Source organism: Triturus cristatus, chromosome 4_1 (genome assembly GCF_964204655.1).
Source record: "Triturus cristatus chromosome 4_1, aTriCri1.1, whole genome shotgun sequence".
In the NCBI taxonomy this organism is placed as follows: domain Eukaryota; kingdom Metazoa; phylum Chordata; class Amphibia; order Caudata; family Salamandridae; genus Triturus; species Triturus cristatus.
This window is the reverse complement of record NC_140585.1, coordinates 729,804,180-729,828,353: the sequence shown is the minus strand read 5'-3', so window position 1 is coordinate 729,828,353 and position 24,174 is coordinate 729,804,180. Positions and strand designations below refer to the sequence as shown.

Genomic DNA, 24,174 nt, shown 5'->3' with positions numbered 1-24,174 from the left:
TTCTCGAAGATGGATCTCCGGTCCGGATATCACCAACTGCCGCTACACCCGGACTCTCGCTACATCACCACATTCTCCACGCATGTCGGCCTCCGGTGCTACCGACGCCTCAATTTCGGAATCTCAAGTGCCGCGGAGGTGTTCCAAAACACCATCCGGGAAGTTCTTAGCGGGCTACCAGGGGTCTTGAACGTAAGCGATGATCTACCTGTATACGCCTCGTCGATAGAAGATCACCACCAGAGACTTCGCGGGGTCCTCCAGAGGATCAAAGAATCCAGATTGACCCTACACAGAGAGAAGTGCCAGTTCTTAAAGAGAAAGATCAGTTTTTTTGGCTACACATTCTCCGACCAAGGAGTCGCCCTGGACCCTGACAAGGTAAAAGATGTACAGGAAGCCCCGGCACCTTCGAACATTTCGTAAATAAGGAGCTTCCTAGGGATGGTGAACTTCTGTGGGTGATTTGTCCCGGACTTATCGAACCTCACAAAGCCCCTCAGGGAACTGACAAAATTCACCACCCCATGGCAATGGGGCCCCGAACAGGAACAAGCTTTTAAAGATACAAAGGCAGCCTTGTAGGCAGACACAACCCTATCATACTTTGACCCGTCCCGATCTACCAATGTCGCTGTGGACGCCAGCCCATATGGGCTAGGAGCAGTGCTCACACAGTTGCAAGGGAACGGAGAGTGGGCCCCGATAGCATATGCGAGCCGCTCCCTGACGGACACAGAACAGAGATACTCGCAGATAGAGCGAGAAGCAATCGCCATTCACTGGGCCTGTCGGCATTTCCACGTCTACGTGTACGGCCATCCGTTCAGTGTCCACAGACCATAAACCCCTCATTCCCCTGTTTCAAGGGTCAGCGTCGAAGCCTCCGCCGAGGATTGATAATTGGATCCTTCAACTACAGGAGTGTGACTACCGAGTGGAATATAAACCAGGCTCATCCAATCCCGCGGACTATCTTTCGAGGCACCCCAGGGTGGCCACCAAAGCGGAAGAAGAGGACGCCGAAGACACGAAGGAATATGTCTGGCTTGTATCAGAAAGATCCCGGCCGCTTCCCATGAGCCTGGAGACGATCGTAAAAGCCACCCAGAGGGATGAATGCCTGCAACTTGCCCTGATGGCGGTCCAGTCGAACGACTGGCGCCCCATTCAGTCCTCCATGGCCAGACGAACGCCGCAAGTGAAGGCCGTCTTGGAGTCCAATTGTGCGGGTCAAGGATGAACTCTCAGTGGACAACAGCGGATGTCTACTCCGAGGCCCGCGACTGGTGATCCCATCGAGTCTGGCTCAACAAGCTGTGGACCTCGCACACTGGGGCCATCAAGGCATATTGAAGACGAAAAGTTGGCTGCGGGCCAAGGTATGGTTCCCAGGGATGGACCCACTGGTTGAGCAAACAGTCAGAACATGCCCGTGGTGCCAGGCGTCGGGTCAGCCGGATCACCCCCACCCCGTTATCACAGAAGAAAACCCCCAACGGCCATGGGAGCGGGTGAGTGCAGACTTTGGGCACCTCCCTGATGGACGCTATGCCCTAGTGATCATCAATAACTATTCGAAATACCCAGAGGTCGAGGTGGTTGGAAGTCAGACAGCCGCAGAGGTCATCACAAAATTCGAAAAGACCATCGCCACCCACGGAATATTCGAAGTGGTGAACAGACAACGGCCCACCCTTCCAAGGGCAAGAGTTTTCTGATTATCTCAAGGCGTGGAAGATTCAACACCGAAAAGTGACCCCGCGCTGGCCTCAGGCAAATGGGGAAGTAGAGAGGTTCATGCGTACTCTCAACAAAGTAATACACATGGCGCATGCCGATGGGTCGCCACTCGAGAGAGCCATCTACAGCTTCCTGAGAGAATATCGGTTGACTCCTCATCTTACGACAGAGGCAGCTCCAGGACCGGCAAGCATGGGCCGGGTAGTGCGAGACACCATCCCGCATCACCCAAGCTGGACTCCGTCTCGCCGGAAAGGTCCTAGCCAACAGGACCAACTCCAATGACCAGGCCAGTGCCGACCGACGAGCCCAAAGGTCAGCCATTCAAGTAAGAGTCAAAGTCTATATCAAGGACCGGTACCCTGGGAGCAAGTTCAGGCTCCCATTTGAACATAGGCCCTGGACAGTTGTCCGTCGAACTGGCACCATGATAACAGCAGAGAACCGAGGAGGTCACACGCAACATCTCGTTCTTCAAAAGGGTGCACGCCGGGACTCCGGAGCCGTAATTGTCAGAACACCTGGGCGCCAGACCAAGTCATCCGCCAGTGGAGGGAGGCCCAGAAGGTGATCAAGGGACGACCCCCACCGACGATGATGATTGATCCGACCAGGGTGCACCCTCTGTGCCGGGAACACCAGGCGGAGGTCTGCCAAGCTCCCCGGTGAGATCCCCTGGAAGCGAAGCCTCGCAAGGAATGACCCCAACGTTACCGTCATTGCGGGGACAGCACTCCAGATATAGCCTGAGAAGAAATCCGGCTCCATCCTCCCAGCTGGCCGACTTCTTGGTGTGACAGACCTGGGACTGGAATTCTAGTGACTGGTAACAGATCTACATGATCAATGTTTATTTGTTGTTTGATAAAGGTTAGAAGGAATGTAGTGTTCTCCGACATGGGGTAGCGGGCAGTCTAACTGCGTCGGAGGTGTTGCGCGAGCGCTGATGCATGACGTCAGGCGCTTAGTATAAATAAAGGGGCGTGGCCCGGGAACGACAGTCGGGGCCACGCTGAGACGAGTACGAGTGTCCGAGTGCATTCACTGCGATCGCTGCGCCAATAGCATGTGCGCGAGCGACCCCAAAGATATCACAACGTGTTAGTCAATCAAAAATAATTCACAGGAACGCCGTTCAAAAGTGAAATACTATTTATGGGTACCGCACAATGCTAATCTTCCTTACAGATGGGAATGGCACACCCTTCTTATAGAAAAATACCAGCCATTTGGAACTGAAGTGCCATAAGCTGAAATTTGATTACGACAGCGCTTTTAAGATTTCGAGGTCCATGCCTGAGCACTTCATCCAGTCCATGTTTTTGGTATGCTTTATGGGACTTGCAGTCCTGATTATGCAATGTGATCAATAACAGAATGCCAAGATAAAATCTGACCTGGATGAGCTTCTCTACCATGAACCCAGGAAATGTCAGAACTCTTTTTAAACCTGCTGATTCTGGCTCTTTTTGTTTAAATAATCATTTAGCAGTAGCCCCTCTAGCTCAAATACCTTTGAAGTGGTTTCGTAATGGTTTCTGCATTACATTCATATTTCAAAGTGAAAAAGATAGCTTTAGCACAATTTATTTTTTATTTTGTTTTACAATTCTTCACATTGGTTTCTTTTATGCTGCCCTGTTAACAAGGTGTATTTGTTATGTATGTATGTATGTATGTATATATGTGTGTGTGTGTATATATATATATATATATATATATATATATATTTTAAACGTTTTAGCCTTCTTTCAGTGGTTGTCAGAATATCTTAATTAGAAAGGAACCATATTATGCTTTATAAACACTACTGCATGTGAACATCTTCTGCTTATAGACTAGGGGTGGTTGGACGAGTGAGGAGGCAGATGCCAAAGGACCGCAAAGAGTTGGAATTATAAGATATGTGACGAAGAGGGTCATATACCGTCAGGAGTTTGTAGTAGAAGGTGCCTAAATTGATTGAAAGACCAATGCTCATACAAAGACTTAAAGTTAGAGGTCCATGCTTAGATAATAGGCACACTAATCTGGTCACAGAACAGGGCCCAGCCCTTAAACAGTAAATGGAAATGCTTTCAAGAAGTGAGCAAAGCTTTACCCTATAAGTAGCAAACACGTGTCACCATTTGGAGCATGGATGAGTAGTCATTCTAGGAAACAACATTCAAAGGTATGTCACCACGTATTTCCACGACACTACTTCACACCACACAATTCCACGCCACACAATTCCACAACAAACTATTCCAATCCAACACATCTCTCCCTTGCACCTCCCCCAACCCTGTCAACTTTCCCTCACACACACACACACACACACACTGTCCCCATCATCTCTCCCTCACACTGCCCCTTCCCTTCCCTCCCTCATGTTCCCTATCTCCTCTATACTGACTGCTCAGACAAAGAATGCACAGTTTCTTTTGCATGCCATTTTAAAGTTTCTGTCCCTCAAACCCATGCTTTCCTCCTCTTCTTGAGGTGTCTTCTGCGTGCACAGGTCCTCCCTCTTTGTCGCCTGCTCTCTTCTTCTTTCTCTCTTTCTCACACACACTTTTGGCTCGTCTATCTCGAGTTCATTCACCACTTCATGCACAAACTACCTATCCCTCTCTATCTTCCTTTCTATATATTCTGTGCAACTCTCACCCCTATCTATTCACCATGCCACATATTTCCAGTACACAAATACACTCCACACCACACAATTCCACCCCACACAATTACAATACAACCCACAGAATTCTACTCCACACAACATGCATCCACTACCCTCCAAACCTAAACACACGGGTAAAGGACATTGTCATTTACAAAGCAAATAGCTCTAACTCTACCAAAAGCGAGACCTGTTGCATTGCAAATGCTTGTTTATTTTATATCCCTGGTGAATTTCACAGAAAGGAAACAAACTGCCTAGCTGCCATATTGGCTTCCCAGTCCCCAAAAAGCTACTTGAAAATCAAAAAGTATCTTTGAGCTGAGAGTCTCGCAGGTGGAAATCGGCTGCAGATAATTGTTGTCCCTTCTGTCACTCCAGACTGTCCTCTGCCCCCAGATTGGCCGCAGGGAGACACATTTGCCGGAAGGGCATGGCGAGCAGCATGCTTGCTATTTCACCCAGTGGTGTAACTGAAAATGATGGGGCCCACCTGAAGACTGGGATAAAGGACCTCTGAGTCTACAATATCTTACAGATGTTGATTGGTTTTTGGTTTAATAGGGGCCCCCCTGAATAGTTTGGCCCCCTGGAGGGTTGGGGACACAATGCATCGTGATTCCACCCACTGACGCGGAGATGCATTCACCACGATCGTCTCCTCGCCCAAGAACCATGCTTTGTGCATTCAGCTAAAGAGTGGAGTCCCGAAAACAGTGTTGCCAGCAGCTCCGTGAGTTGTGTCCACACTGGTTGACGTCCTCGTGACCGCTGTGGTCCTGCGAGACATGCAGCTGATAGGAGAAATGGCTGCTGAGGAGTGCATGGGCGCCGCCCTCCTTCTAGTCAATCTAGTGCCTCTTCGTGGTCTGTGGTGACCCGTTAGACGTGGGACAGGCCCGTCATTCTCGAGTCTAGTGCATTACTGATGTCTTTGTAGTGTGAGGCTTAAGAACACTGGAGACACAAATCCTTCCCTTGGCAATAGCGCAACATTGAAACCAGTGAATATCTGGATTTTGGACTTGGTATACACTGTAATGGCTTTCACTGAAAACAAGTCCATTAATTAGAACAATTATCAAACATTAAGCTAACTTACCAAACGATGCCTCCACCTCCCTCCCGAGGTGTTACAGGAGGTTCATCTCATCTCTTCTCTTCCCATTAGTGTTGCACCGGGGCCTGGGCGCATGCCAGACCAGTCCATTGGTAAATGGCCCCAGCGTACACGCTTCTCTGGGAGAGGGTGGACTTCTGAAGGTCTGCCACTGGAGGAGGTTTTTGTGAACTAAAAGAATGAGAGCTGCAACTACTCCTGGAGACGCTTGGCTTCAAGTAGTGGTGGCAGGCATACCCCCTCCTCCCCAACCCCCACCTGCTCTACCATTTGACAAATCCTATCTAAAATAATTTGTAAAATAAACTATATAAACCACAACCAGCTAAAAAAAGTTCAAAAGTAGGGCAGACATTGAGTGACCTAAGAGGTCAACAGTGTGATGTTATTGGTGGTCAAAGGGTGTGCTTTTTTCTGTTCTTCTGTTTTTAGCAGTTTGGTTTATTTCACTCCTGGCGCTTAGATAATCAAGTTAATGCCTTATGGGTGTTATAGCCCTGATTCAGGTGAACTGCCAACCCTGAAAACAATGACTTGTCACATAAAAGATGAGGTCTTTGGTGGCATTGAACCATTCTTTAACCTCACTAAATGTGGAAGAAGGCCCTAATCACAAGCTACAGGACCCCTGTAGGCGTACCTGCTGTTTATAAGAAATTGTGTAGTATTCATCCTCCACCAGCAGCTCTAGGACTGCCACACAAGTGGAAAGTAAATATTAATAGAGCCACTAATTGTTCTGTTAGGTGCGACAGGTAGAGTGAAAGTTGAAAGAAAAAAAAAAAAAACAGGCCATTGATTTGAATTAATTCAAAATTCCCCTGAGTCCTATGGCACAGCTACAGTTCCCTCACTGATACTTGTCCTGCAGAGCAACCCTCTAACCCCTGTAAAAACCGGATAACTAACTCCCCACCCAATCCACACTCTTGCATGGTGGATTCAGACCTACCCATCAGACTCATACTAGGGACCAGATAGCCCTTTAATCATTTAAGTTGCAGACATGACTTGTCTAGTCAATAATTTAGTAAGGATGGTGTTGTGCTCCATGATCTATCCTTTGTCAGTTCCCAGAGTTGTGCTTTACATTTGGGTCTCATCCCTGTAGAGACACCCCTCACTTGCAACCCTGCATCATCTAGCCATCTATACAGTACCATATAGGTTATAAGTATTGAAATTGGTAGGAATTCCCTTCTACAACGCCCTTGAGCTTACATGATAGAGCATCGTGTTCTTAAGTTCCAGCTCCTTTTTTCTTTGAGGAATCAAAGCTCCACCCTTGTTTTTGCACAGGTGGCGTGAAATGAGGAACAAGAAGTATTGGGGCAATTTCATAGGTGCTCATGCCTCTCATCCTAGGCATTAGTAGAGGTTCATGTAGTTGGACAACAATGGCCCTCAAGCAGTCATAAGGTCGAGCATAAAACACAAGGATCCTGTGCACTTGTGTGATGGGCAAAAAAGCTGAGAGATCTTTAGGATCATCACAATTCCACTATCTGGGCCCAATTGAAAATCCTTTACCCTCCCGGGCCCTTTGGAATAGATGATGTGAGTCTGCTGTGATGGTCTTCATGAGTGCCTTGCCCCTCCTTCCCTGCCCAAGATGATGGCAGACAGGTCCTACCTGTAGCTTCACAGTGGTCAAAAATGTGTTGTATAAAACTTGGAAGCCCAGAGAGGAGGCAGTCGGAAAGTGACTTCAGCCAGGGATGCACAACATCATACCCAGAGTTCTTTGAGAATGTTACAGCTAAATGCTGCCACCTTTAGCACAGGTGCTGCATGGATCACAAGCACATCCCCCTAGTCAAGTTGTCCACCCCAATAACCAAATCAGGTTTCACAGCCCAACAGTGGTGAGGTATGGTCCAACTATCCTTACTATAACACTCTTTACTTCCCCTTACTTCCCCAAGGAAAACACTGTCCAGCAGCACACAGGTGCCCACCACCGTGACCAGCACCTTCCACCTGAAGTCTTTCCGAAGCCCATCGCTCCCACCTCAATGCTAGGCTATGAGGTGGACCTTCTTTCACCATCGGCTTGCTCTTCATGTACTATACCAACCTTGAGCGAGGGAGTTCACATTGTGTCCATTCGCTCTGTACACTGCTTCTCCAGGAGCAGTTAGGGTCTCTCGAGGGGGCTTCTGACTTCAGGGTAGAGGGGATGGCACCTTACTGCATTCTCCCGCAGTCTGGTTCTTAGCCCTATGCTCGAGCTGCCAAGCTCTGCAGTATATGCTCTCCTCGGTGCGCTTGGCTTTGCGGTTCCCCAGTCACTCACAAGCAAGGATCGTTGGAGTTCTGCGTGCAGACGGCCAGGTCCTACAGCGGCTTGACCCCTCTGAGTGCACAGCTCTGATGGCTCCTCTCCACACATGGCCTTGGCTGAGATAGGGGTGCACCCTCCTGCGGTGCTAGACATAGATTGACCCAGTCACTCATGTCCATATACAGGATGTTTTAACCAGCAGTCGAAGTGTATTAAAAGTAAGGGAACTGTGATGCTGCGCACGATGGGGGGGCGGGGTGAATAAGTGTGGGGGCGAGATCAAAGGCGTGGCTAAAAAAACAAAATATTCTGGAACTTTTTTTCAGTCTTTTACCTTCAGGTAACTGTATATAAAATATGGCATAGCTTAAATTTAGAATAAATGCAAGCTACGTTAATCAGTGGGAAATACACTATTGTACATTATGAAACCTCATTAGTTGATGCACTGCAAAGGTCTTTGTAACAAGAAAGCCACAGAATTAAAGCAATTACCGGCTTCCAAGCACCCTTTACGTATGCAGATTGACCAGTTGTGCACATTTACCTTTTTTTGTCAGGTAGCAGGCACCCTGGCAAGGAGGCTTGTTTAGCTGTCTGCGCCTCCCTCTGTTTCACAGCACAGGAGACTCCCTCCCCTCCACTTAGGCTGAAGCATTTCAAGGCTCTGAGTTAACAGTCCTGGGAAGGTTATTTTTTCATAGAAAGTAGGGGAACTGTTTTACTTAAATCAAAAAAAGTATGGGCATGCCGCACCCTCCAATCCCACCCACTACGACCATTGGTTTGAACTAGAGTTTCCTGGAAGTTTGGATTTCGAGGTCTGTGCAGCCATCTTGCCACCTGCTAGGCCACACGCCAGATGAATTGTCCTTGTTGAAAACCTTTGCCTAAGATGGATCAAATTGCTGCGTTCTGTTAGGGTCAACCTGCTAGGATGGAGGCACCTAACAAGATCCAGGCAATGATCAGTCAACCCATATAATGGATGCTGATAGGTGAATTAATGTGTCTACAGTTTCCAATTAGGGCGGGTGAGGGGACCTTGTTCCCAGCATTGCAAGTGCTAAAGTTGGCGAAAAGGATCACATGTAATTATTAAATGTACAGTTTTGAGCGAATACCTTTGTTGTTGAAATGCGATACTGAATTTAATATGGTAAAGTGAAGTACTGTGTTCTCCACAGAAGAGATGGCAGGCGGAAAGTGGAAGTGAAATCTTTTGCAGAATGTCCACCCACCAAACATCTCCTCTCGTCTAAGCACACCATCTCTGTGAGGTAAGAATCTCTCCTGCATTGCCCATGGCCGTGAACTATTTAACTTCTCAGTGAGTGGCACCATAGTACCCCCAGGGGCACCCCGCTTTCCCCCCTCCCCCAAATTAGGTTACCCAATGAAACACAAGAAACAGTTGTAAGTGGGTAACAAATGCTGCAGGTTTATTACATAATTCCAGTATATGTAATGGGTGGGTTATCTTACGGGCGACCCAAGGGCAGGCGACCATCTTCTTCTCCTGCCCGCCTGATGAGCCGGGCAGCGCGGGAACGACCCGCAAGTGCTGCCCCCCAAGTGATTCTTTTTACGATCACGTGCCGTTGAAATTCTACTCACGCCCCCCCTCTCGGGGCGGAGCGTCGCATAGCAAGCCCCCGGTTGTTCAGGCCCACAACCGCCCGCAGGACTAGTGGGGCGCCGACCGGCTTCCGGGACCTCTCTGGAGGCTCCTCGTTTTGGCTTAGGCACCACGTGGTGCCGCGCAGAGGTACCCTTTGTACCGGCCTGCTTCCAGATCGCCCTGTAACTCCGCCTGCAACGAAAAGGAAAACATTACAACGCTCAGAACCCCCCCCCCCCCCCAACCACGCCTACGCCGGTTAAGCGGTAGGGAGGGAAAAGGCGAGGTGGGCGACAAAAGAGGTCGCCAGTGAGGGTGGGGGAAGGCTAAATAGCCTCCCCCTCACACCTGGGCCCGGAAGTGACGCGCATTGCGCGTCACTTCCGGCCCTGACACGGAGGGGGGCACCAGTCTGTGTCCCTGCCCCCCCCCCCCCGAAGGGAGGGAGTGGGGAGGGGTGACCGGGGCCCCGGGGCCACTAAGGCGCCGACTGCCGAGTGGCCCCCTGCGGGGGCCGCGGTCAGCTGCAGTTCCCGTGGGAAGCACAGATGCGATCCAGAGGAAACGCACAATAGGTGATAAAACCGTCATCGCAATTCTGGGCTCCGCTGGATTTCAACTTTCATACACGAGGCTCGGCTGCCCCTACCCATGACCGACTCGGTGCATTCAGTGCCTTGCTTTGTAAGGCGTGCGTGCACAAGAGAAAAGGCATTGGCACAGGCATGTTTGCTGAGTGTTTTTGTGTGACATAAGAGATGGAGCAGACCAGTGCTCCTCCAAACACCGGGATGGATTTAAAAGGTGGTAGGTGCAGGACATCTGCCTAAAAGCTAGGGGGGCCCTTTGCACTCTTTAAAGTGTGTGGCTATCAGTGCACTCAGAACAGTGTGGACGGGATACTTGTCGCTTTTAGCCAATGCCCTGCACCCGTTAAACTCTAAATCAGCCCCTGGTCTGCTTCGTACAGTGAAACTTTGCACAGAGACAAAAACCTAGCATATTTATGTTGTGCTGTTTATGCTCCTTCGCATGGAAGGGTTATGTGATTTTGACTTGCTCAAATCTGTCCTGATGCTATAAAGGGCTTGGGCATTACTCTAATATTTAATGAACCATCAGGAGTAAATATTATGACCCTCATTGGAATAAAAGACAGCAAACGGATGCAGGACTCGTGAGATAGCTACACTCACTAGAGGAGCAGCGGCGAAGTGCTTACTCCTTTGCCTCGGTTAGATCTGTCATAGCCTCAAAACTACATTTCCTTCTGGAAGCAGCGTGTCATCTCCAAAAGGCAACTGGGGAGGTTTGCAAAAAGGGGCCGAAGACACGTGGCACCTCCTTTCTCTGCTTCTCCGATGGCATCTGGAACCAAATTGCATAGTGACCACACCGTCATCCGCTTCAGACAACACGCATACACAGACGTCACCCAAAGATTACACTGACACTTTATTTGTGGGTGAAAACTGCTGCAGGTTTATTTTCATACAACACAGTATGATAATAAAATTGGGTTATCTTACGGGCGATCCAGGGCAGGCAGCCCCTTGCTGCTCCACCCGCCTGGTGAGCCCGCACACACGGTGGGTCGATGCCCGGCAGTGTGGCACATAATTGTTTACAGATCATCCACGGGGTCACGTGATCTGTCTCCTTACTCCCGCCCCTTCGGACAGGGGCGGAGCGTGTTGTGGCACACCCCCGGTTGGTCAGGCCCCCCAACCGCCCGAAGGACTAACGGGGCGCCGTCGCGGTCTTCCCAGAACCCCCTTCGGCTCGTGGACCTTGGCTCGGGCACCATTACTGTGCCGGACAGGAGTACCCTTACTGTACCGCCTGTCGCAGGGGTACCCTTACTGTACCCGTCTGCATCCAGATCGCCCTGTAACTCCACCTGCAACGCAAAAGAAAACATTAAAACATTCCAATGACGCCCTGCGCCTGACACGTGGGGTAAGCGGAAGGGTGGGAAATCGCGTGTCCAGGCTGGGGCGGCGCGCGGGAAACAGAGGAGGAACTGGGCGAGAGGGCCCCCTAAGTAGAGGGAACGGCCGCGCCCCCCGCCCCCAATGGCCCGCCTCCAGTTCGAAACCATAGGTGGGACATACCAAGTGGGCGCAAGGGGGGGGGGGGGGGGGGGGGGGGGGGAAGGCTCCGACGGGCGGCCACTAACATGCTGCCCTGCTGATGTCCCACTGCTTGGGACGCGGGCACCGGCATAGTGACCACACCGTCATCCGCTTCAGACAACACGCATACACAGACGTCACCCAAAGATTACACTGACACTTTATTTGTGGGTGAAAACTGCTGCAGGTTTATTTTCATACAACACAGTATGATAATAAAATTGGGTTATCTTACGGGCGATCCAGGGCAGGCAGCCCCTTGCTGCTCCACCCGCCTGGTGAGCCCGCACACACGGTGGGTCGATGCCCGGCAGTGTGGCACATAATTGTTTACAGATCATCCACGGGGTCACGTGATCTGTCTCCTTACTCCCGCCCCTTCGGACAGGGATCCCCGCCCGCCTGACCTAGCCCCACTTCGCCTGCCCCCCACCTCGTAATCACCAACACCCGCCTAGAACGCTGTGATGTGGCCATGGCTTGCGCCCCCCACACCCATGGCCTCCCGGGCCACAGGGGCCCTGTACACCTGGTCATGCCCAGGGACAGGGCCGGGGTGGGAGAGGACAGCAAGACTCACCGGATGCTCGGACTTCGAAGTACGACGTCGTCGAAAGTGGGGGGGCGGGTGGAGAATCGAAGGTAGCGGCAACAACAGGTCTCGCGGAAAACGAAATCGCGTGTCCAGGCTGGGGCGGCGCGCGGGAAACAGAGGAGGAACTGGGCGAGAGGGCCCCCTAAGTAGAGGGAACGGCCGCGCCCCCCGCCCCCAATGGCCCGCCTCCAGTTCGAAACCATAGGTGGGACATACCAAGTGGGCGTAGCCTCGCGCGCGAGGCCGCAAGGGGGGGGGGGGGGGGGGGAAGGCTCCGACGGGCGGCCACTAACATGCTGCCCTGCTGATGTCCCACTGCTTGGGACGCGGGCACCGGCATATCTGGCTCACTGTCCCTGTTTGAAACAAGGCATATTTTAAGGTCCCCTGGTCTGCGCCCGGCAGAGACAAGGGTGTAAGGCAGATCACGCAACAAAATGCGCCGTCCTTTGCCCAGGTGTAAACTCTCGCAGTTGGCTTCTGCGCTGAGGTGAGTGAAATAGTGTAATACAGAGCTGCAGTTTCAGCATTGTAAGACTGCCTTTCACCGAAGGTGGATAGGGAAAGCCGGCTGCCGGCAGACTGATGCGGTGTTACTGCAGCTACCTGTATTGGGATGACCTTCGTGCTCCCTCCTATCTGGCGCACAGTCAGTGTGCCTACCAGCATCTTTGCATTTTCACCCATATTTGTAATACAGTACAGGCACTGTAATGTTGTGGAGACTGTGGAACATTCCACGTCTCCTACTGTGCAGGGGGGTGGCCCCCTTAAGCCACCGTTCCTGTGAGCGTGCCCGAATGGTTTGGCCTGGCGCACGCTGGGACAACGTGGTAGGTGTCAATAAATCGCCCAGGGCTCTGGGCGTGGCTCAGTTCGGAGCTGGCCACTAATGTTAACTGGCCTCCGTGTGTCGTCATTGCCAGCTGCCCTGGGCCTAGGCCACGATACGACGGGCACCAAGGCAGGTTCCTCATTTGCATGAGATCTCACTCCCAGGAAATGGTCTATTATGATAGCAGCTGCACAAGCCGTATTCTAGAAGGGGGCACTCCAGCCCCTCCCTGTATGACCAATGTTCCTCTGGAGAGCAAGAAATGCCAGTTGAACCCCTGTAATATGATCCCGGGTGTCCCTGTGTTGTAGTCTGTAGCCCAACTCCTTTGTTATGGGCCCAATGCAGGTTGCCCAAAATAGACCGTTAGGAGGACTGGAAGGAATCTCAGCATGTCTGAACTCTGGAAGTATGAGGTGAGCGCTTATACCATTAGCCAGTTCCATGATGATTGACGGGCAGTTTTCAGCACGGTCAGTGTGTGTGGGATCTTGCCAGACTTCTTAGAGCAATTCAACAAAGGGGGAGTGATTCAGTTCAGGTGAAATAGAGGATGGACTCCATATCAACATCAATATACACAACAAAATACCTCTCACGCCATCGATCGCTTATTCATTCTGCCTCAGTGGTTATCTCAATTGACCCAGGACTAAGAAATAATTGAGGACCAAATACAATAAAGTCCCAATTACCCGATAAGAACGTAGGACTGACCACTGTTGTCAATAAGACGTGTATTAGCACTGTCCTAATCTGGAACATGGACGTATGTATATTTTCTGCTTAAGTATTAGGTCACATTAATGTTTGCAATGTAAATAGTGTATATGGGTTTTTGTATTTGTGTTAAAAAAAATATTGAATGATTTCATAAATAAATGGTAGCCCAGGGTCAATTGAGATAACCACTGAGGCAGAATGAATAACCGATCGATGGTGTTAGAGGTATTTTGTTGTGTAGACTTCTTAAAGCAGCAGCAGGTGAATATCAAGACTATGGGATTTGCGCGAGACGCCCAAGCACCATCTGATTCGATTACCAGATTTCTTCTTGATGTAAAATATTTCTCTAAACGCTTAACGACTCCCACCCATGAGTCCATTATCGTTTCTCTAGCCTGTCTGATTCACGGGTGTCCAACATCCAATACAGAGGTTCACATCTGTCTTATATTTTCAAGATGTTTACAAAAGATGAATTTAAATAACATTTATTTAAACGCATTTATATTCCTCATGCACTGGTTATTCTACCAGTGTAGCATGGATTTTATCCTGCTGAAGTAGGATGCCAATGGTCTAAACAGGGTTTGTAGTAATGTTCTTTAACTACTCATATTGGCATGTCCATTTTCCTTTTGGCATTCTCACATTGGAGAATGTATAGGACAATGTTCCTCAGTTGTTTCTGTGTAATTTCTGTTTATACTTTTGCTTTACAGTCCTCTGTAGGCCTTTGTGGATCTCGTTTGTTTGAGATCTACAGCAGTGTTTGGTTACGGGAAGGCCAAGGACACTAGTCCTTTCCTATTTGTAAACAGGGTCTCACAGTTGGCTATGCATGATTTGTGGTGCCGGCCATTCTTTGGTGGCCTGAGAAACCCACTCCTCTGTGATTACTAGCTAGTCACAGTGCGTACACACACTTACAAAAGACTACATGCAAATGTCCTTCACAGCAATCCAGCAGCTGCTCATGTGGCCCAGGGTTGGCACATTCACAGTGCTCCTGGCTTGAATTGTGCACTTGCTTTTGCACCAGCGTTTTCTTGCATTCCCGAAGGCACCTTCCTTGGCATCTTCACACTATAGTTTGAAGAGCACGCTATTCACTTACTACATGTGTAAACAGTTTGCCATTGTGCCTCCTGCACAACTCCACATGCACCCTTGTGCACCTCCTTAACAAGTTGTTTACAAGAAAGTGACAGATGGAATGCTTGACTCAATCTCAGCCACTGGTAATTAGTTGGGTCTCATCCGAGTCCATCATTATTTTGCACACCATGTCACCTCCGTTTAGACCCAGCAGTATGCAAATCAGTGGCGGTTGGTGGCATTTAAAAGAGGTGGGCTTTAAAGTTGGGAATTTCTTTTATGTAACGAGCATAGTGAGCAAGCTTAATGGACAAATGTCTGGGATGGAGGATCGTCCTTCTGAGGAAAAAAATTTAAAAAGATTTGCAAATGGTGCATTTTAAAGCAAATTAATTCAGTGAGAAAGCACAGTTTATAAATCAGTGGGCACGTATATTCTTGAAATACTGCACTAATATGTTGAACAGTTACTCGAATCTTCAAATTGTACAGCACAACAACTTCAGGCCCTTTAAAGTGTGTGCCGCCTTGTCTTGCAGTGTGTGTCATCGACTTTGCAAAAAAAAAAGCTCTATCCAGGCTTTGGGAAGCACCAACAGCTGATGGCTGCGATCAGTCATATAGCAATATGTGCAAACAGATTTTTAAGTGGGATGTAGAAAGTTGGGGCTCTTTAAAAGGGAACATGTAAAATTAATTTATGTAAATCCCATAGAGTGCCATCTGATCTGTATTTTGGTTTCTCTCTGCTATGTTATTGCATACAGATATATAATACAACAACTGACATAAACCCAAAACCTGTCAGTACTATTGGCTTTGCCAATGGTTGTTAGCTGTTTAGGATAAATAAGTAACCACAGTGATTTGTTATAAACAATTAACACTGGAAATGTTTCAATTCCGAATTTGTCAGACTAAAATTAAAAAATATTTTAGGCCTGAGGAAGGAGTATTGGCCTTCAGTTATGTGGGCTTTGTTAGAAATGTATGTCCTTTTTCTCTGCACATTTATTCCATCTGCACATCTTCAACCTCATTGCTTTTCTCTTTAGCACCATCTTTTCACTCTTTGCCCCAAATGCACTTCCTCACATCCACCTCACTTCACCACCTCTAAAAATACACTGCACTCATTCACATTTAAGCACTTTGTTTTCTTTTACTTTTGCTTTGTAAATATTTTAACATCTGTGTACCCAGTCTCACACATTTACACAGAATTTCAATTGCAAGTGGAATAAATTACCATTGTTCTGTGTGATCTGCAGAGAGGCCAACCCACTGACAGGCACTTTGCTTTGCCTACAGCCTCACCGACAGAGCTCTCAATCAAAGCCCTTCAAACACCTGGCAGGACTCAAAGTATGCATTTCACAAGAGTGAAAAGATGCAGAAAAATAACAAAAACACAACTTAGTGAAAAAACACACTTTTAGCCAATGCAAGATTAAGTAAAAAAAAATTAGAAATAAAAGAAGTACTAAATATCTGACGTGCATTACCTTAAAGTGTTTAACATTAATTGTTCGTAAATCAGTCCACGTTTTTGGCCTTACTGGTATGACAATAGGGCCAGTTTTAATGCTATACAGTATGATACTGCCTATAGTATAAGCACATATTCCTCCCTTTGCGCTTGGCTCAGATATTTGGATCCACTTCGCAAGGAAACAAAAACCCTGCTCGTATTTTGGATCCGTTTCACGGGGGAAGACATACATCCTCTCCACTTCTAAAGGGTCCTGTGACCTGCAGCTAGGACCTAGGGGGGTCACTGGAAGGGAAGGTAGGGCGACCAAGGGGCTCAGCCCAATATAGATTATACAAGATTAGCATTATACCACCTACCATTACCAAGGACAAGGTGCCAAATTACACGTCCTTGCATCCAGTCCTACTGTGTGACGAATGGGAAATGGTGGGCTCTAGGCTGTGAATGACAGACGCCTGGCCTCACACAGGGATGATGACCTGACGCCGGAACCCATGAGGCTCACTGTGTCACTGGCCCATAGTGGATACCACCGTAGACTGCAAAGGCATTGGCATTGAAGGGAAATTTAGAAATGTAAGCCCTGCGTCATGCTTCACATTGCAGAAAGTTAATTTACTGCCTGGCTTTAGTCGCCTGCTTCAGAGCAGATCGTATAGCTAAATAAATTGATCTATTTAATATTGTTCGAGGTAAATGTGTAGAAATGCCAAAGGGGGGCACCCCAGAGCCCTAATAGAGAAACTGTCCCTGATGCAAATCAGTCTTGACCCTACTCCAATAGGAACAGTCCAGCCCGAACTGCCAGTTCAAGTCCTCCCTGGACTGAAACGCAGGCAAGTCTAGGCTAATTTTGGCCTGGTTAGGGCTTATCAGTCAGGTATAATACCTTTGCTCCAGAGGCACAGTGTGCACAGAACCCACGTCTGGGCACACCTGTCCATTTGGGGCATTGGGCTGAAGTATACAAAAAGTGATAGAATGCTTAAATTAATCTCCGCTACTGGCAATTACTCGGGATTGCATCTCAGTCCATCGTTAATTTGCACACCTGAACCAGTGTGAACAGCAGCTTTAATGGTGAAGGGTAATCTGCTCCTGTCTATGCCCATACAGTGTATCCACTGATCAGAGTTTCCAGCCATATACATTGCTTTTCCAGCCAAGCTCCAGGTTGTGACTGAGACTCTAACTTTTTCTTTGCAACCTACTCTGGTGCCCTCATAATCAGCAATTATGTCCAACCGAAATCCTCTACCGCCAGGTTTGCTATACCAGCATCTGGTTTAGGAATGAATATACTTGGCATTTGTAAATCGCAACGACCACCTTGAGAGGCATCTTGGTGCAAACCACACTCAAATAAAAGGAAAAAAACCTGTCCCTCCAGAAAATAAACGCTTCAGATTGAGTGAAAAAACACGTTTTCCGAATTCTTCTGAAAGTAGCAAGAAAGGCAGCTTGCTTTTGACTGAGCACAGGACTGTTCCACGCCTTTCCTTCTAGAACAGATATAGATCTGTCCATTACCCCTAGTTCGTAATCTGAACTTCAGGATAGCTAGAAGATTATTACGGACAGATCTCAATATTCTCTGTGGTCGGTGTAGATCAAAACCATTATATGGGAATTTGGGATCAGTTTGATAATAGGCCCTGTATACAATAGTCAAAACTTTGAAAAGGATATATTTACCAACAGATAAACAATGGCGCTCTCATAAACCCTATGTGCTGGAGCAGTGGTGTAGCTAGAGCTTTTGGCGCCCGGGGCTATCCCTCAGATTGCCGCCCATGGCCGAGAGGGGGAGGAGGGGTGCTGCGGAAAAAAGGACGTATTTGCTCCGGAGCCCCCAATGAAGTCAACCCTGTAGCTTGGCTCTATCGCACCAAAAACCTCCAGCTTGTTATTGATATATAGAAGTTAATTTCACACAAGGCCTTGTGACTTAGAGAAATCGCACACTGCTTTTGTGTTCTGACATTCTTGCCATGCTTTACGTCATGACGTTAGACATACTCCATTATTCCATCCCGTTACCATGTATTTTTAACCTTATTCCTCATCACCACATTCAGTGCCTTCCAGCCTGGGTTGTGACCCCTAGCAATGTGCGTTCCCATCCATTTCTGGTGCTTTCCAGCCGTTTTAAGATCTTATAGTTTCTCGTTGCTCAAATGGGTGTCACTCATAGTTGTTGAAATGTCACTCATAATTACTGAAATTCAAAAAATGTCACACATAGCAATCTGAAACCTTGGCTATGCATAATGATGCTATTTATTTCAAAAAGACATATTGAGCAGTTTAATAAAAATCAATTAGTTGATTACAGCACTGCGCGCAGCGCCACCAGCTATTATTAACCTGAGGCTGAAAGTAAGTTGCATGGCTAGTCTAAGTAATTACATTACAAGACAATGAGGCATGATGGGGGGCAAGCCTCAGGAGAAGAGGCTGAGTGAGGTGCACATAGCCTAGATATCTATGCTGTATTATTTCAAAAAGACACTTTGAGACACTGAGAAGTAATAATCCTGAAGCTAAACATAGGATCCATCCCCAGCCAGACTCCCTCTTTGCATCTGGCTGGATCCCTAGCTGGGAATAACCCCCACAATCGTGCTCTACGCTGCCTCTAACTCCTGACTGTGCACCAGTGAATGCAGCTGATACCTGTGCGGGGGAGCCCGACCACTGCTGTCCTCAATGTTCGGCCTCATGGGAGCCCTAATGAATGCACCGCTTGCTGCAGCAGTACTAGAATAGAAACGTCGTGCGCGCTCCAGAAATGAAAGTAATTTGCTTGTGATATTGTGACTGGCAACTAGTGGCAGTGGCTGGTTAACTTACAGTTTTCGTTCTTCTTCCCCCAGGCAGAGGCAGCGTGACTCTACCAGTGACGATCGGCCCTCAACCGCTCACCACGGTCTCTTGAGTGCATGACGCAGCACTCTCCTTCCTTCACCCAGTGGCATCGGGCCGGCCCGGGCTCTCTGGATGTTCGGAAATAATTCAAAGGCCTGGCGGTATCTCCCTGCACTCTCCAGACTCGAGAGCGCGTGGTGGTGGCGCATGTCACTGCTGTGCTTTGAACGCAGGAGGGGCTGGCAAAAAATGATTCCCAGTGCCATCATTGGTAGCGCTTTCGGGCCCTACAAGATTGATGGCTCTGGGACCCACATACGCGGCAGCCGCACGGCACTGATGGCCCATGATGGCGGCCTTTATAATTTATTTGGGGACACTGTGTCAGTGTCCGCGAATAAATTATAAAGGCTGCCGCCGTGAGCCATCAATGCCGCGTGGCCGCAGCCCTGAAAATAGTGCCGCCTGGGGCAGACAGCCCCCACGGCCCCCCCCCCCATTTAGCTACGCCGGTGTGCTGGAGCTTTGACAAGGGAGTAGATGTCTTAGTCTCGCTGCAGCATTTTGTAACACCTGTAGCTTCTGGATCAGATAATTAGGCAGACAAAAGAGGAGACTATTGCAATAGTGAAGCCCTGAGGTGATCAGAGCATGAACAACCAACGTCCTTGCTGAAAAAGCTAGAAAGTCAGAAAACCTTTCTTTTAGGAGACTTAATCACAGAAAAGCATACTCTTGACTGACCTGTTTATATGGGGGGGGAAAAGAATAATTATTAATACTTGACTCCCACGGTTTTCACCACCTTTCTAGCCACCAATCCGAGATGAAGAACTGGTTGTTCTGCCCAAAAGGTAAAATTTTCGTTTTATCAGCATTGGACTTTAGGAAAGTTTCATTCATCAACGTAATAGCCTTCAAAAGCCAATTTTAGCTCCTGGGGATCACAGATGGGATGGATGGATGGATGGATGGATCCAGGAATGACAAGCTGTTTTTTAACACGGCTATGGTAGTAGCAAAGTGGGACATAGCCGCTGCCTGGAAAGTCCAGCTCCGCCTAGCATCGGAGGTGGCGGGAGGGGGGTGGACTGTGTGCGACAGAGGAAAAACCTATGTACGAGGCAAGGGGTTGCCCGAAGAAATACCGTAGAGTGTGGGGCAAATGGTTGGGCTTTATGGATTAAAGCTGGAGCGTGTGCTAAATGTCTATACCATGCTACATCGAGTGTTGTCCCGCGCTACGTGACTGCTCTTCCAACTGATTGGGAATTGTCCTGTATAATGTAATGTGCTGATTCGCTGGTATTTGTTTATATTGTCAAAAATCAAGAAAATTGGTTATAAAAAAAAGGCAAATTAAAAAATTTCGTTCAGAGCTAGTAGAATTCTTGTCAAGGGTAAGAATCTGTTACATATTATCCACTTACGGCATGGTGGAGATATCAAATGATTGGACAGAGTAATAAGGGGGACATAAGCACATTGAATAAAGTTGGGCTTAGTGTCAAGCCCTGGCGGACACCATATATAAGCAATTTCTCCTTTGGTCTAAAAGGCTCCAATGTGATAATTTGCTTTCGGGTTTCTAAAAAAAGATTGAAGCCAGGTTAAAGCATGATCACAAATCTCCATCTCTGCTAGATGTTAAGGGAGACTATCATGACAAATGTGTCAAAGGCCGGCAACCTGTCTAAAAGAATCAGCACAGCATTCTTTCCACTATCTAACATCAGCTTAAGAGATTTGAGGAGTGCAGACTCAGTGGAGTGTCTAGGTCTGAAACCAGCTTGAAAATAGTGAAGGCTATGTGAATCTAAGAAATTGACCAGTTGGGCATCAACCAGTTTTTCTAATTTTTTTCTGGCGCAGGGACTAAAGAAATGGACTGGTAGTTAGACGAGACCATTCCATAATTACAATCAATCACATGAACGCATATACCTATTCTCATATTATGATCCTTGGTTTTGTTAGCGCACAGTTTCTCACACATACTCTATACAGGCACCTCGTCCTTACACAGCTGCACTCACTTTCCTTCAGTTTCAAATACCCACCACAATTGTCATCATTCATACTGCTGCCCCATGCTAAACTTTTCAGGTTCCACACCCCAGTATTTTTTAGCTGTTCTAAAGATATTGCCTTAGAGGACAGTTTCCGCTTATATGATGTATATGTGGCAGAGCAAACTGGGCATTACCCTACGGCTTGTTTGTCATGTTTTGAAGTTATTCTGTGAGTTTGGCTATTTGAAGAACATTCAGTGCAGTTGTGATGCAAGTAAATGGAAATGCCCACTGGCACTATACAGCTTTCACCACTGGAAGGTATATCCCTTATAGCACTTCACTCTGCTTTCGTTTCCTTCAATACACGTAGTCAAATTTGAATATTCAAGCGTTGTTATTTAATCATGCGATATACAATTTCATGAACAAATTCATTGAAACAAAATCTTCTGTATTCACACTTGATAGTTGAACCCATTAGTGGTTCGTGGTACTTGGGTCACAGGGTTATTAATCCCCAATGCATTTCGGGGCGTGCCCTTCTTCAGGGGTTTCTCCCTGTAAACAGAAATGTGGTCTTTTACTATCGTCAGCTAGAATGCGTAAACTAAAAAGTAAATGGGTCTATAGTGTATTAGACATGCAGTAAATGAACTGGTGCATATACGTGTTATCACATCCGATTCGCTAGATAAGTGAAATGCGTGAAGTAGCTAAATGTGCAGCTACTTTGTCATAAGCGTGAAACTTCATTCAGTTGTTAACACCGAAATAAAATAAAATAAACCGGTGGTTTGTGCTGCCTTCCCCAATTGCGTTTGCGTGCTCAGAAGTCCAAAATTGACATGCGAGAAACCCAAAAGTAAAACTACGGTGCCAAATAATATTATTGTGATAAAGTGAGAACGGCTCAGCTCACTTTATCACAATAATACGCGCTGGGGAACACTTTGAGAATTGCACTCTAACTATTTACGGACGTTTTATTATTTGGCACCGTAGTTTTACTACAGACCCGTTTACTTTTAAGTTTACGCATTCTAGCTCTGACGATGGTAAAAGACCACATTTCTGTTTACAGGGAGAACCCCCTGAAGAAGGGCGTGCCCCGAAATGCATTGGGGATTAATAACCCTGTGACCCCAGTACCACGAACCACTAATGGGTTCAACTATCCAGTGTGAATACAGAAGATTTTGTTTCAATGAATTTGTTCATGAAATTGTATATCGCATGATTAAATAACGCTTGAATATTCAAATTTGACTAAGTGTATTGAAGGAAATGAAAGCCGAGTGGAGTGCTATAAGGGATATACCTTCCAGTGGTGAAGGATCATCTTTCTATATACATGGACATCTCTTTGATCAGGAGATAGGATCCCACAGCACCCGAAGAGTTTTAAAGCCAGTCGAATTACAAGGATTAATAAGGAGTGCGACCGACATTATAAGCTTTACTATACAGCTTTCCCCATTAATTGCTACGGTGCCCAGCAATGAGGTATGAGGCGCTATAAATGCTAGTATACTACAACGCAACTAATGTCCTCGCAAGCAGCCTGTGAATAGTAAACTGACCAGCTAGCCAGATATTTAAAACCAGAGGTAAATCCTCTGTGATTCTAAAAAAAAAAATATGTATTTTATCAACATATCTCCTTACTGCCAAGACCTAAAATGTAGTGGTCATTTACTCGGTGTCCATGGTTGTCAAAATTTCGCAGACAAATGATGTATAATAAAGGTCTGTGCTTCTCTTGCAATTGGGCTTATAGTTTCCTCCTTTAAGAAGGCATATTGTTTTAATAAATTTAAACATGGGAAAGCAAGACAAGTGTGTTTAAAATAAACATTTTTTTTCCGACAACTTTCTTTGATCAAGGAGTTATGGGGGCGTGTATGTGGGCCTACCAACAGATGATGCAACCCTTGCATTCAGCCTGAGAAAAGTCGGGCAGGTAAGCAATTTTTTTTTTTTAAACATATGCTCGTGTCTTGCACTTGCTTATCCATGTTTACATGTCAATCTTTTTTATCTGCAGCATCGGCTACTATATATTAGTTAGTTTGTTATCATTTTTACTTAGCTATTTACACCGTCCGATATGGTGAAAAAAGCCAGACAGAAAACGGCACTGGGAAGGTGGGTAGGATGGATGGGGTGATTCAGTACTTAATTTGTCCCAGTGTTTGCTGGTGCTCGGTTCTTCACACTGGCACACATTCAAGGCATCACCACATGGTGGTGCTATGTATTTTTTTTAATTGAACAAATTAGAAGTGGGTTTAACAGGTCAATATACATTTAAAAAAAAAAAAGAATTAATACCAGCTCGCCTTGCCATTCTTACAGCTTTGAATGACTTGTTCTGATCCACATTGTCACGTTTGTAGGAGTGTGATGGTTAGTAGATTAGTGGGTGGTACAAGCTGCAGCAGCCTCCTGAAAAATACCTTGAACCACAGCAAAAAAGTATTATTTTAATTTAATTTTGTTTATTTTTTAGGAAAAATAAGAGCTGTGGTGGATAGATAGGCTATATCTACCAGGAATAATTATTCTGCAACGTGGAACAGTTGTGCAGTGTTTACTCTTTGATTTATTTTTGTGTGGGAGAGGGCTGACTGGTTACCTTGGTAAAAAGTAAGTAGGCTTATAGGCAGTTGCTTTCTAACATTGTTTAAATAGGAACACAGACAAGCAATGTACAAAGGCTCTTTAATTGCATCTCCTGATGAAAACAGTGTAAGGTATGCAGGGCACAGGGAATGTGATTGACGTCTCTGAGGCCAAAGTGTCGAGCTAGGAACATTGGATGATATAAGAACCTTCTCCTGTAACGATGAAAAGCCCGATAAACAAGGCAGCCTAGCAAGAGAAACCCACCTAAGGTGAGACCAACAAATATAAAACCCCAGACGTAAAACGAAAGACAAGTTAGCATTGTGGTAAGATACAACCTCCTCCCGTTCCCTTA

The 24,174-nt window shown here is 47.1% G+C and overlaps 1 protein-coding gene across 15 annotated transcripts in view; it reads left to right on the top strand.

Annotated features, from left to right (window-relative positions):
* The window catches only part of C4_1H12orf75 (chromosome 4_1 C12orf75 homolog), a 358,071-nt gene that overhangs the window by 234,318 nt on the left and 99,579 nt on the right, over positions 1-24,174 (top strand). For 11 of the 15 annotated variants that reach the window (XR_014981318.1, XM_085653217.1, XM_085653215.1 and 8 more), the window contains 2 exons: positions 8,997-9,089; positions 23,079-23,154. Coding sequence is in view for 14 of the 15 variants with exons in the window: in XM_085653217.1 (XP_085509343.1) it covers positions 8,997-9,089; positions 23,079-23,154 (169 nt within the window). In the remaining variant the exon portion in view is untranslated. The remainder of the gene's footprint in view (positions 1-8,996; positions 9,090-23,078; positions 23,155-24,174) is intronic. The other 4 variants (XM_085653212.1, XM_085653209.1, XM_085653205.1 and 1 more) reach the window with 2 other exon arrangements.